The 14,392-nt window shown below is 40.5% G+C and overlaps 1 protein-coding gene across 1 annotated transcript; it reads left to right on the top strand.

Moving 5' to 3' along the window:
- The first annotated feature begins 3,595 nt into the window (after positions 1 to 3,595).
- On the top strand, positions 3,596 to 14,300 carry mylk5 (myosin, light chain kinase 5). Its single transcript, XM_042505067.2, has 17 exons — positions 3,596 to 4,098; positions 5,962 to 6,111; positions 6,686 to 6,838; positions 7,629 to 7,802; positions 8,247 to 8,282; positions 9,284 to 9,411; positions 9,852 to 10,005; positions 10,096 to 10,407; positions 10,500 to 10,602; positions 10,989 to 11,192; positions 11,310 to 11,527; positions 11,718 to 11,841; positions 12,400 to 12,552; positions 13,031 to 13,157; positions 13,243 to 13,330; positions 13,403 to 13,543; positions 13,785 to 14,300. Exons 1-17 carry the CDS (start codon positions 3,975 to 3,977, stop codon positions 13,988 to 13,990), a joined length of 2,595 nt encoding a protein of 864 aa, XP_042361001.1. The 5' UTR covers positions 3,596 to 3,974; the 3' UTR covers positions 13,991 to 14,300.
- The last annotated feature ends 92 nt before the right edge of the window (positions 14,301 to 14,392 follow it).

Here is a 14,392-nt window from a genome sequence, read left to right as displayed (position 1 = left end):
ATTCATAGAATATCATACAAACAGTTGTATGAGGATACATTGCTGCCCACGTTCTTTCAGCAGTGTGCACACTTGAGGCCACAGTGAAGTACCGCCTACTCAGATGACTTGCTTTCTTATCAACTCTCACCAGCTGATGCAGCGACAAAGGACCATCCCTGGAGCCGCTCTCCTCCCAGCAAACAGTCAGGTCAGCATCTGCCGGGTTAGCATTCTAACACAGCAGCAGCTGTTAAATGGTCCAAAGACACCCACACCGATGCTGAAATGGCTCGACTCTGTTGTTAACCTGTTAATACCCGGTAACGACCTTGTGATGCTAACAGTTAACCCTGTGACTGTGCTTATGCAAGCAGACTCTTACCAGTTAAAGTTTAGCATGATAAACCTCATGTTTGTTCAAAACAACAATGCATTTAGTCTTTGCAAACGGAAATAAGTATGTGTTTATTTGCATGTTGAGCGAAGAATCGAGATCCGATCTCAAATTGTGATACATGTTGAGATGCATTCTAATGTCAGGTGTAAACAGGCTCAAAGATTTCTATCCACAGATCAAAACCTTTCTTCAGTCTGCTGTGATTATCTTCAGTATACATCTATCCCCTCACTGAGGAGTGATGGTGAATGGCTCCAGAGAGAGGGACCTTTTAGTTTTATCAGTCGCTCAAAGGCAGAAAGCAAACTATCTGCATGCATACCATCAACTGGTAAAAGCTGCAGCTTGCGGAGGGCCAAGGGGAGGTATAATAATGGGTCAGTCAGCATGTCTCCCTCTGCTCTAGACGCTATTGTGTACAGTAAGAGGCCCCGTGCCTAAATTACATTAATTATGCTCCCACAGGTCAGGCACTGTGGGAGAAATGTAGCATTTTCACTCTGTTTCCTCTTAATGAGCAGCTCTGTTGCTCAATAGTCTCTGCCAACTTTCTCTGCATGTTTTCTTTTTCCCAGGAAACTGTCACATATTATTGAAAGCTTTTAGTCACACCCTATTAGATAATGTGTCTATCAAATTGTGCAACACATCTGAAATAGTGACATGTTTTTGTACTCTGACACTTTCTCTTAATATCACAACAATTATTAGCTTCAGGAGGGCCTATGAGCACCATTACTATCAAACTGGAGTCCCTCAATTGAATCACTCACACAATGTGAGCAGTGTAAGATGCCATGATTGTTTTGACAGATTATCATCAGTCAGTCCTACCTTTGCAAGTTGAAGCGTCTGGTTACATGGTATTTCCAAAGAAGGCATGGAGGATGTCTGTCTCCAGCAAATGAGAAAGTAAAAGGGTAAAAGGGTAAACTGTTGAGTAATACATGGGAATTTATTATTTTAATAGATGTTCTAGGGAACCACTGTGGTTTCATCCCATCCCTGGGTCTTAGAACAATGATGGGATATTTAAGAGAGACTGGACTGGGCTACACTGCAAAAATGGCCTATCAAATTTAAGGCCAAACACCCTAGATTTAAGCATACTTGCACTTAAAAGAAGCAAATTTGGCTGCCAGTGCAGTAAGCAAATTTTGCTTGTTAAGATGTCTTAAAACCAGTAAAACTGTGTGACTCTCATTATAGCCCATAAAATCTTGAAATAAGATCAAAAACACTAATTTCAAGCAATTTATTTAAGCCTAGTTGGACATACTGGTGCTTAAAATAAGGTTTCTATAGACCTGAAGTGGATGTTTCCAGACTTGTCTCCTGTATCTAGTTAAAAATAACTCAGAAAAAGACAAAGATGCTCAACAAGACCAGGCAAGTGATATTTACTTGAATTAAGTCAAATGATCTTTCCTAGTCAGCACTAGATAATCCATTTATACTTAAAACAAGACTAACTAGATTTATTAATCCAAATATAAGATTATTACACTTGGTTAGATCGGCAGTTTTTGCAGTGTATATTCACAACAGAACTCTCTGAAATATAAGCTCTACTTTTTAAAACGGATTAATTTAATACATGTGACCAATACTACAAGTGTATGTTTCGATGAATCTGCATCCCAAAAATGTCCTTACAATGGTTTCTCTAAGTGTGCAGCCTTTTGGTAAATGTTTGATTTGGGAATTCTTCCCACACAGAAACTAAAACAAGCCTCTCACAGTGCTTTTCTGTGTGATCACTGATGTGGAATTTAGGGATCAGGGATGGGAGTGGAGTGGAGAGAGACGTTATAATGACCTCAGTGGGCTTCTGTTGTACTCACTGAGACTGATATTTGTTCCCTCACGATTGTCTCCTATTAAACATATTGTAATTTGTTAGCTCTATTGGATCCCAACAACACATGTTCATCATGCAGTTTTTAAAGTACATTGCAGATTAAACCACCAAACAGTAAATGAAGTAGTTAGCGCAACCTTAAACATCTAAAATGCAACATGCACGCTAACGCAACAGCAGTATTATTCCAAAAACGTCATATATAATAGTAAAACACTGACAAGGACCACAATTTGTACTTTTACTTTTGATACTTTAAGTACATTTTGCTGATAATATTTAAATACTTTCAGATTAAAGGGATACTTTGCTGATATCCAACTGTAAAACTAGGCAGTGCTGATCAAATGTAAACCAAGATTCTATTACTATAGTCCCTTTTTCTCTCCTACAATGGGTAATGTCTCCATCATATTTTGAGTGCACTGTTTGTAATACCAAGAATTTATGAACAGGAAGTTGGTGCCATACTGTTTCCCGTATTGTAAAAATGATAGCTGAAAAAAAAAGGATAAAATGTTAAAATTAAGCAGTCCTGATCAAATATGAATTAATATTATGTTACTGTGTTGCCTATAAATGCTTCCTGAAACATATTTTAGCTTAAAATGTTTCTGTGAAAAAACAGCATTATGTCACCTATCTGTTAGAGTGTTTATTGGTCCAGTGTGGTGCAGTGTATTCTAGTAGTTGTAAGTTTTCTATCTCTGGAGCAAAAGCTAATGCTACAGCCCCTTTTCTCTGAATTCTCATGTCATGTAGCACCAATTAAAAAAAAAACTTTCATCTTTTTACTGCATGGAGAGCCCAGTTTTATGAAAATACCACATTTCAAACTTCTTAAAGTAAGTACTATTTAGGTAAGGTTTTGAATGCAGGGCTTTTACTCCTAGTGGAGTGTTTTTTATTCCTACTTTTACTTAAAGGATCTGTTTAGGCCTTCCACCACTGTCATCATGAAAACAGCAGCCCTCCTCTTGAGACATCCCTGGTTGCCATAGCAGCAAGTGGATCTGTTGAAGTGACGCTGTTACCCTGGTAATGAACACCTTGTGCGTGTGCTGGGATATACTGTGCCAAGGGCCGGCTCTCAGACTTAAAGCCACATAGGATTTATGAGTCATTCACAATCACAGCTGAAATGAACCTTTGCAGCACTGGCATCACAAAGTTCAGTGGCAGCATTGATAAGTGAGAAGGCAAACAGGGAAATCGATAAACAGCAGAGCATTCAACAAACAGCACACAATACGACCTTTGGCTGGGTGGGTAGATAAGTCCTCCCCCAGCCTCCTTCCTCTCTCCCACTTTCTGTCTTTCTTTGTTTATGTAGACTGTGTGTCTATTAGCCATTATACTAATGACAGGGGTTTGAGCAGTGGGTGGGGAATGTGGCCTTATAGTGAGTCTGGAGAGATAAGGAGATCCCTGCCTGAGAAGGCCAAAGTAAAAGAGAAAGATTTCTGATGTAGGTGGAGTTAGCATAGATCAGGGGAGGGTGAGAAAAGAGAGTTGAACATGTGCAGAGAAGTGTGAGGAGTGAGGGCAGAGCTGCACTGGGTTAGCAGGGAGTGTTTTACAGAAGAGAGATCAGGCTGCAGAGACACCACACAGCTGTCACAAAGAAAGGAAGTGTGATAATCAGCTTGAGAAATGACAGTGTGAATTATTTGTAGTTGTTCCGTTCAGAGGCTGGGGTGTTTTGTTTTTTTTTTGTTTTTTTTTTTATCAAAAATGAACAGTGATGGCAGCAAACAGCGTTATGTGTCAACCTTCAGGATGCACATCAAGCCACCCCATGCAACTCCTACACCAGGGAATGGACCAGGAACTACTTGCACCAAATTTACAGACACAGGTAAGTGCTGAATGAGAGACTGAGAGAGGAGATTAATAACCTAGAGGTGTGTGGTGGAGAGCGCTCAGCTGGTAGCATAGGCTACGTCATGTTTTTAGTATTAGTGTTCAAACAGACAAGCCTGAACATGAGGAACTTGGCTTTAATTTTTATCATAGATGCAAGAGATTGTTTCCCAAAACATAGACCACGCACTCCAAGTTTGTTGCTTTTAAAGTTCATATCCGGTGTTATGTTTATCCTGGATTTGAGTGTCCAAACATCTGATTGTTTATTGTATATTGGTGGGCCATTCACTTCATGTCAGCCCACACTGATCACATTTCTTATGCTTGAGATAACATTTCCTTTGTTTCTCATCATTTTCAGTTTGTGCTAAACTTATATTTATCTTCTAAATCAAATCATTTCAGTGTAATCTGTGATCTGAAAGACAGCATCACACACATCTGTCCAGCAGATTAAGATTTCAGAGAAGATTTAAGATTTCTTGCATTACAAAACATCGGGAGCTGATAAAAACCGACTTGTGTCAGCTTGGCTGCAGAGCACATGTTTTGCAAGTTTCATTTCCATAAGCAGGTTTTTTTTAAAGCAACCTATAGACCTTTAGTTCAGCTGTGTTATCACCAACCTGCTAAAAAAAGCCTTGAGATCTGCATAAACATAATTTAAAAAAAGAGAGTGAGAGAGAGGTCAGAGAGTAATGGTGTGACCAGGGTGTGAAAATCCACATCTCAGAGGTGCAGGTCAAAGAAGTTTGCTTGACTGAATGGTGCCTCAAACCTCACAGTGACGACTTAAGTATTGTAAACACTGGCTAAAGGTTGATGGTAAAACACCCGTTTTGTTAAACCATAACTAGTATATGGTGTATGGCATTGCAGCAACACAACAGTTCGATTTGGTCCATTTTTACTCAATGTTTTAGTATTACAGAGGCCTGACAGGCCTGGTGATATATCACTCAATGTCATCCTGTGCTGCCGATTATGTGATTTTAATTTAGAAAGCTTTACTGGGTGAAGGGAAGAGCAGTTCCTGGGAATACCCACCCCTGTGCTTCAAAGGAGTGTCACCTCTGGTATCAGTACTGCATCTAAAAAGGAAAACAGCACAATTACCATGAACTATCTACGCTATACTGAGGCACAACATCAGTTTTAAAGCTGTGGTTTTCTGTGTACTGGTGTTTTCACAACATTCACGTGATGTTTAAGTGAAAAAAAAAGATGAAGTGGTGTTATGGTAGATGAAAGGATGGGCAAAAAGGCACTTCTAGCAGATGTTACTTATTATTTAAAGGGACAGTTCAGAATTATTTGAAGTGGGGTTGTATTGGATGCTTATGCTTAAAAAGTATTGCATACAGTAGATGTCAACTTATTACACTGCTGACCCCTCCACAGCAGTAGATTACCAAGCTTCCAATATAAAACCTTCTTGGATCAATTTTCACGATAGAAAGAGTCATAATTTACCTTTTTTGCAGTCTGAGACATCCAGTCAACAGTTTGATAGACTTCTCTTTTATAATGGTGATCTATGGGGAAAATGCTATATGGCCCGCAGGGGATTTTCCCTGCTGCAGTACTGCAAGTAACTACGGGAAAAAAACAACTCACACAAAAGAAAGCATGATTTTATACTTCACTAAGGACACCATTCCTAATTTCAATTTAAATAGAAAAAACAGTTATGTTCTGCTGCTCTGAATGTCGAATACAACTCCTTTATAGATGCAGTTACAGGAGGTCTATAAACTCTTGATATGCATGTGCTGCTCACTCCTCACCTCATACCCTCTCCTCCACATTCAGAGTCTGTTAACTTCTCAACTCGTACCCTCTCCTCTGCATTCAGGATCTGTTAACCTCTCTGCTCGTAAATGTCTGGATCAACCCGTCTTCATAGAACCACTGCAGGACTGTTGCGTGGACGAAGGAAATGACATCACACTGCGGGGGGTTCTCACCGGAAGTCAACCGATCAAAGTGTCATGGTTGCACAATGGTAAGCAGGGACAATTTACACTTCTGCATCTTGATGTTTGCAAAAGCAGCAGAAACTGACATTGGTATGTACAATTAGCAAGGTCTTAATCTACACAATTGACCCCTTGAACCCTTACAATGGCTGCAAATTTTGCAGCAAAAATCAACTATTTGTAGCATTTTACTTCTGTACGTGTTCCAACACACTGAAGCTTATATTCCTACAAATGATGCTAATGTATATTTTTATGTCCGCATCTTTACATCAAATGGAAGCTTCCAAGTTTTCTTTTGTCTTTTTCTCTGCATATTTCCCTTTATTCATCCTGACATTGTATTTTTGGAGATTTGGAACATTTGGTGTAAATCAAACACAAAAGTGTGGGTTTAAACAATGCCTGGCTGTGCAACAATAATTTGTAATGACGGATCCACAACAGGGTTCAGGGGGCTAACTGCATATTTAACCTCCGTATATCCGGCATCATTGTTAGCCCTTTCCTTCTCACAGGCCTTATCCTCGTGGTTCGCTCTGTAACATTACATCAGCAGTAGAGAGTGTTTCTAGTTTGTTTGTTTGCTCCTATGGGCAGGTGAAGTGGCCCGTTTTGGGAATCCTTCCTTCAATGGCAGGGAGATGAGTTTTGTGGTGAGGGAATGCTTGCCGGAAGATGCTGGCGCCTACACTTGCTTGGCAGAGAACAGTGCAGGGAAGACGTCCTGCTGCGCTGCTGTGTTTGTCAGAGGTGAGAAAGACAGTGGGACACACTGGAGACCGCTTCATGGTGGAAATAAGGTAAAGAAACAGTGTGTATGATTGAGTGGCATCCAGCGGAGAGATTGCAGATTGGAATCAGTTGACACTTCTCCCAGTTAGAATCTTATAACATAAGGTCAAGATGTTCAGGAGGATTTTACTGAGAGCCAACTTATCCACAGAGGTCTCTTCTTCTTCTAAACAAATGGACCCTGTAATTTAAACTGGTAAAAGCACAGAATAAAGTGTTTTATGTAAAAAAAAAAAAAAAAAAAGAGGAAATCATTGTTTCCTAGAGCTGTCATTATTGAAGTGCTTTTAACTATGGTGGCAGACATGAAAATGCAAATGGTCCTATCTAGAGCCAATGTTTGTTTTGTTCATTCTGGGCTACTGGAAAAATATGGCAATCTCCACATACCAGGACCCACTCCCTATGTAAATACAACTGTCACATTCTAAGGTAAAGAAAACACAACAATTCTGATTTCCAGGTGATTATACACTAATGAAGACATTCTTATTGTATTATTTATATTTGATTTCTGCCATATTATCCCCCTAATTCATACACACTGGAACTTAAAATTCTGAGGAAATTAGTCTACTACACAATAAGCTGCCGCTTATAAACTCTGCTTCTTGCATGTTGTAACGCAGAGTTCCCCATTCAAAGGAATATTAGCTGTGTAAGTTACTCTGATTCCAATCAGTCAGAGTTTCATTTCTGATGTTCTGTGGTCTCTTCTCCATCTTCCTCTTACTGACGACCAATCCAGACTTTGAAACTATCTGCGGTGTCCAGAATCGAGTTTCAAATATCCACGCTTCTACGTCCAAAAGCTTTGTGGAGAACGGAAGGTCACCACAGTCTCCCAAAGACGAGCTACAGAAGATGAGTGAATCCACTTATACCTCCCCTTCAGGCTCTGATAAGCTTAGCCCAGTCTCAGGTAATCAACTCATTATTAATTTTACATATAGCTACATTTAAGTAAAGGAATCAATTTATTTTTTATAATCAACATAAACAGTGCAGCTTCCTTCCTCACATATTTAGATCCACCAGAAAAAATATCTCAGCCTCTTGACCATTGTTTGAACGCCTTCCGGACATCCATGTTACATTTTTAAACAAATAGGAAGCACGTTACTTCCAGGCATCGCATGATTGGCTGTCAGCCAACATGTGTACCAGACAGGAATTATGCAGGACTCCCACAACATTGATACACCCACTATAGGTTCTCAGTCCTAAGTGAACACCATGTAGGGAAGTGGACAGTGCACAGTACAGTAGAACTTGCTGAGTCTGTAAACTGATAGCCAAAGAACAGAAGAGCAGAGCCACACCTCTATCTCACTAAAACCTACCTGCGCTTCATCTGTCTCTGCAGAGGTCATCCCAAAGAGGAGAGCCAACTCAGGCACAGGTGAGTTTTCTACTCACTCACTATCTCTGCAAAAATAACCAGGTAATGCTCCTATCGTTCCCTCATCCACTCACCTTTCCATTACTCTTTTTTCATTCCTATATTGTCTGATTTTTGCTTGTTCATGTTAATATCCATTAGAGACTGTTTTTGTGTGTATGTTGTTTCTGATGCTGTTGTGGTTTGCCCCGGAGCAAGCCTTTGTTCTGATATAATGTTGTCTGGCTTTAAGCTTTTGTGCTATAATACACTGAGAAACTTAACCTTAGGGTGTAGGCTGCAACAATAAAAGCATGCAATGCTTGCACAATAGGGTCTGAATGTGTGTTATAAGTGCATAGAATGTGTTACACTGTTTTTTATGGTTTTATGAATTAGATATAAGTGTTGGCTAGAAGGGGAAAGGCAATAAGATAACATGCCTGTTAAGAAAGTAAACTGTAAAGCCATTTAATCCTAATTTTATCAGATTGTCTCTAGTCAAATGATGCCGCAATTTTGAATACTGACACTGTGAGAGATGACTTCAGCTCATATATGGGGTTTTCTAAATGCATATGAACAGTGACAACAGGATACAGAGCAGACTTCAAATGTGTGTTTGCTTTCTTTAAGGATATTTGTCTAAGTAAATAGTGTGTGCAACATATTGAACTGGGATAAACGAGTGTCTTCAGGTGAATTAGTTAAGCATTGTTTAACACAGCTGATTACACAAGGACTGGTTATACTAGTGTGAAGTAGGCCATCAGTGTTTTGCATTTGTTTCCAGTTGAGGCACTTGGTCTGCTGTATGCTACAATAATAAGGGTCTCGAGGGAAATAACACACTTCCAGTCCTAAAGCAGAAACCATACGTCACGCAATACCAGCCCGCTAACGCCGTCTCTCCGTCTTTATCTCAAACACCACACTGGATAGTTTCCTTTCAGCTGGATGTTTTAAGCCTTATGAGCATGCAGGCTCTCAGTCAAAACATTCACTCTGTTTTGTCTCTGCAGGCCCAGCCTTACATTTTGAAAACCCTCCACAGCACCTCGAAGTGAAGGTGGGACAAACTGCACGAGTGACCTGTGTTTTCACCGGCAGTCCTCCTGTAGTGTCCTGTTGGATCAGAAACAAAGAACAGGTGTTGTGATTTATAAACACTGTTTTATATATCCACTGCAGACATTTTACCTTGATAGTGTCTCCACTGGCTCTCACTATTAAAGGGATAGGTCACCCCCAAATTAAAATTACATATTTTTCCTCTTATCTGTAGTGCTATTTATCAGTTTAGATTGGTTTGGTGTGAGTTTGAGTGCTGGAGATATCAACCATAGAGATATCTGCCTTCTTTCCAATATAATTGAACTAGTTGAGTTTTTCAGATGTATTGTTTTGGGGCTTTGAGCACCACAAACTAAGTCCCATCTACTTCCAATATATTTAAGAAAAGGCAGACATCTATTCACCAACTCACACCAAAAAAATCAGGATTGATAAGAAGCACTAAAAGTAAAAACATGTGTGTTTGATTTTTAAGGTAAACTCTTCCTCTGTCTTTTACACGCTTTATATCTGCAGATCGTGGATGGTCCAGAGCTGTGGACAGAAAACACTGATCGGAGCAGTACACTGGTCATAGCAGAGGCTAAACCACAGCACACAGGCCGTTATACTGTTGTAGTAAAGGACCGCAAGAGCTCAGCGCAACACACACTCACCCTTTCTGTCATAGGTGAGACAACACACACTCAATATGACCATGTGCAGAAAGTTTTTCCTTACTTGAGCACTTAATTTAACATTATCATTATCATCCTAACAGAGAGGCCTCAGCCTCCAGCCTCCTCTCCGCTGATCTCACTCATTTCCACCACCAGCCTTGTGCTGTCGTGGTCGGGCCCCTGCTACGACGGCGGCAGTGCCATCCTGGGTTATGTGGTCGAGGTAAAGAACCAAGGAAGTGTTGAGCGTGAGGATTGGACTGAGCTCACTGCCCAGTGTAAGAGCACCTCGTACAGAGTGTGCTCTGAGCTGCAGCCTCAACAGGAATACTGCTTCAGAGTGAGGGCCTACAACGCAGTGGGAGTAAGTGAGCCTGGACCAGTGTCACCAGTGGTTCTGATGGAGCAGAAAGGTGAGATATGGGGAAATAAGAGCACATCTGGAAATAAAGCAAATACAGTGTGGCTTGTATTACAGCTGTTGTGTCTTTGTGTGTATGTTTAGACAAACCACAAGAAGAGGAGGCCCCTCAGGCGTTTTTCAGTGTCACTATTGACTCCTCACAGAAAGTCACAGATCACTACATTTTGCAGGAGAAACTGGGAATGTAAGTATCTGTCAGGAGCAAACCCAAACAAGTTTTTCAAAGTAGCTTCAAATGCATTAGCCCAAAAATGCTGATGAACAAGAAAACTTGACCTTTGAAGGGAAAGTCTGCCTTTTATTAGTGAGTTGTGTAAAAGAAGGGAAGTCTGCCAAGTGCAGCAGAGGGAGGATTAAAATGCATGTAGAGGCACGGTTCTACTCTAGTAAACAACAGATATACACCAATGCAGGTTTGAGAACACCTGTAAATGCAGTTAATAATGTCAGTACAGCGCTCTTCCCCTGACAGAGAAAGAGTCACAAACCACAGATTGGAGATTGTTTTACATTTATTCCCTTCTCAAGGTCTCAGAAATTTTTTAAAAAATTAACTTTTCTCTTAATTAGGGGAAAGTTCGGCCTGGTGTTTAAGCTAACCCACAAAGAGACAGGACGTGTGTGTGCAGGAAAGTTCTACAAAGGACGACGTGCCAAGGAAAGGGAGGCTGCTCGCAAAGAGATAGAGCTGATGAACGACCTCCACCACCCCAAACTGGTTCAGTGTCTCGCTGCATATGATCACAAGCCTGAGATGGTCATGGTCATGGAGTTGTGGGTATCGTTGCGAAAACACAAAGTGGTTTAAAACCTGCAAATTTTGGTTGTGTATAAATCAATGCAATGACTCATGTAATATAACTGTGTGTGTTTTTTTTTTTATGGCTGTAGTATCGCAGGCGGGGAACTGTTTGAACGCATTGTGGATGACAACTTTGAGCACACAGAGCCCACCAGTGTGCGGTACATGCAGCAGATCCTGGAGGGGATTTCCTACATGCATCAGCAGGATATTGTTCATCTGGACCTCAAACCTGAAAACATCGTATGTGTTGACACCAATGGCACCTCCATAAAAATCATTGATTTCGGATTGGCCAGCAGACTCGGTATGTGAAATAAAACTCTCTTAATAGTAAAAATAATAATATGAAATAATAATATAAATCTTCTTCTGACTTAGCAGCTAAGCAAGGGCAAATGAGAGAAAATATTTAGTGAATTATTACATTAAAAATGTTTAAGACTGCAGTTGTACTAAACGTTTCAATTCTAAATGATGTGATTTCTGTTTAACAGATGGGAAAACACCTCTGAAGGTGATGCATGGGACTCCAGAGTTTGTGGCACCTGAAGTGATCAACTACGAGCCTGTGACTTTGGCAACTGACATGTGGAGCATCGGAGTCATCTGCTACATATTGTGAGTCACACTATCACTCCTGTAGCCCTTTCTCCCTTTAACAAATTGTGTATAAAACTCTTTATGTCTTTCAAAGTTTTCTTACACTTCTTAAAATCAGGAAGGTCTTAAAACCTCTTGTGAAGCTTTAGAGACCCCTGTTGGGGGTCCGGCACCCCAGGTTGGGAACCAGTGATCAACATTATACATATGAAATGTACAATGCCAGTATTTTATTTTGTTAACTGAGCTGGGCTTCATATTTATCACACAGACATAAGAGTGATAGCAAAATTCTCATCGAACTCATAGCAAAGAAACACATTTTTGCCCAAAATATAGAATTTTTCCTTTTAATATATGTTGTGTTTTGCACATCCAGTGTTTGTTTTTTTTCATTGAAATTGGAATATTCGAATTAGAAGGGCTGTCAATCAATATCAAATCCTGACAACACCCCTGAGAAGCAACATCTGCCTGCCTGCTGTTTGAGCGTCTCAGACGTATAATGCCATCTAGTGGATGCAGGTGTAAAGAGTCAATGTATTAACACTGCTCTCTCTCTTCATCTGTCCCCAGACTGAGTGGTGAGTCTCCGTTCCAGGGTAACAACGATGCAGAGACCCTGGCCTTGGTCACAGCTGCCCAGTGGGAGTTTGATGAGGAGAGCTTTGATGAGATTACAGATGAAGCCAAAAACTTTATCAGCTCCCTGCTCAACAAAGACACCAGGTGATTTCAGAAATGCACAGCTGGAACACAAATAGTCCCATCTTCACCTAACCACCTTTAATCCTTTGAAACTAAGGCATATGGGCTTGACTTTTTCCAAAAACATGGAAAGAAAACAATAGACTACTGAAGACGTAAGCCAGAAATGAGCAAGACATTAGCAAAAGAAAATAACCTTAAAATTGATTTATTCTCTAGAAATAACTATAAATATCTAGTCATGCTTACTGTAAATTCAGTTTTCTGGACATTTCCCTAGCTTTTAAAAAAATAATTTTCCAGATCTAATAATGTCTTATAATCTGCAGGAAATTTCTTGCCAAGTTGCTCATTGTCTTTTTCCCATGTTTTTGAAAGAAATCAAACTAATGTGCTCAGGGTTCAAAGGTTTAAATAATTGTGAAGGGTGTCTGAGAGCAGCACAAGAAAAGCAATGTCAATCCAGGTTCAAAGGGTTAACACTCAATGTGTCTCCTAGGCGAAGGATGTCTTGTGAAGAGGCACTTGCCCACCCTTGGATGACCTTAGACTCTGAAGCGCTTGCCTCCACCAAGAGTCTGTCCAAAGAGAAGATGAAGAGGTTTCTAGCAAGGCAGAAGTGGAAGGTAACCCCCCAGTGCTGCACTTTTGTGTTTTGTCTGTTGTTGTTTTGTTTTCTGGTCCAGACTTTTTCATTTGTTTGTTACACAGAAAGCAGGAAAAGCCTTGTTAGCCCTGAAGAGAATGGCTCTGCTGTCTAAAAGTGACAGTTCAGCATCTCCTACCAGCCCTGGAGAAGGTAAGACACTGACACTCTTTTAATATCTTATTATCAGGATCATTTTAGTTTACTTGTTTGTTCCTCGCCCAGACTCACCCCTGAGCCCGGAAGCTGAGGATGCCTTGCAGTCTCTGGAGCGTAAGATGCAGGGGCCACCCCAGTTCACCCAGAGCCTGGAGGATCTGACGGTAGCTCGGGGATCCACTGCCCGTCTCTCATGTCACCTCACAGGTACAGTCAAGTCATTCAAGAGCCCAAACAGTACATGTGATCTTGGTGATTTTTTTTTTGTGTGCTTTGTTGCAAAGCAATGATTTGAGACTTGACTTGCTTGACTGCCTTGCCTTAAAACGTAAGCATGCGTGTATCTTGACTATAACTTCCTCCCAAAGACTTCAAATCAAGCTGTTTGTTCAATTTTGGACGTTATGCTTTTTAAGCCTGTCCTCACCCCTCACATCTATTCTGACAGGATACCCTGACCCGGAGGTGGTGTGGCTGTGTGGTAAAGAGCCTCTGGTGGAGTCACCCACAGTACAGATAGAGTACGAGGAAGATGGCCACTGTACCCTGGTCTTAGTCAAAGTTGACCCACAGGACACCAATACTTACACCTGTCGAGCCACCAATGACCACGGGGAGACATTCTGCTCAGCCAAACTCACTGTTCAAGAGTAGATTTATTAAAACTACAGACATAAAATTTTAACAGTAGTATTGTACATTCTAGTTTTAATACAAATGGGGACCAAACTGTACATCCTGTGTGGCTGGAAATATATAATACATTTATTATTGTACAGAATGTATGGACTGATGAATATTGTTACAGAGCTACAAGCATATTAGGTTGATATTTCTTCATAGGCATACTGTTTTCAACCTGTTTTTTCAGCTAAAATCTTCCAGCTTTTTCTTACTTTGCCTCATGGGGGAATTATTTAATAATCCCTTGCAGTACAAATAAATTGAGATATCCCTTTCGTGATGCACTGAGAAGATTTTTCTTTAATGTAAAACCTCTTATTCAAAACATTTGTTTGAATGACAACAGCACTTAGTGATAATATGCTACTTTTT

The sequence above is a fragment of the Plectropomus leopardus genome, chromosome 18 (genome assembly GCF_026936395.1).
Source record: "Plectropomus leopardus strain MGB_pleo_1.0 chromosome 18, ASM2693639v1, whole genome shotgun sequence".
Lineage (NCBI taxonomy): Eukaryota > Metazoa > Chordata > Actinopteri > Perciformes > Serranidae > Plectropomus > Plectropomus leopardus.
This window is presented reverse-complemented; position numbering and strand designations above follow the sequence as displayed.

Bases quoted from the DNA above. Each gene is read 5' to 3' on its own strand.
- mylk5 (XM_042505067.2), top strand. From the start codon at position 3,975: ATGAACAGTGATGGCAGCAAACAGCGTTATGTGTCAACCTTCAGGATG. The intron at 8,283-9,283 runs GTGAGTTTTCTA...TTGTCTCTGCAG, and splicing joins GAGAGCCAACTCAGGCACAG to GCCCAGCCTTACATTTTGAA. The intron at 11,193-11,309 runs GTGGGTATCGTT...TTATGGCTGTAG, and splicing joins ATGGTCATGGTCATGGAGTT to TATCGCAGGCGGGGAACTGT.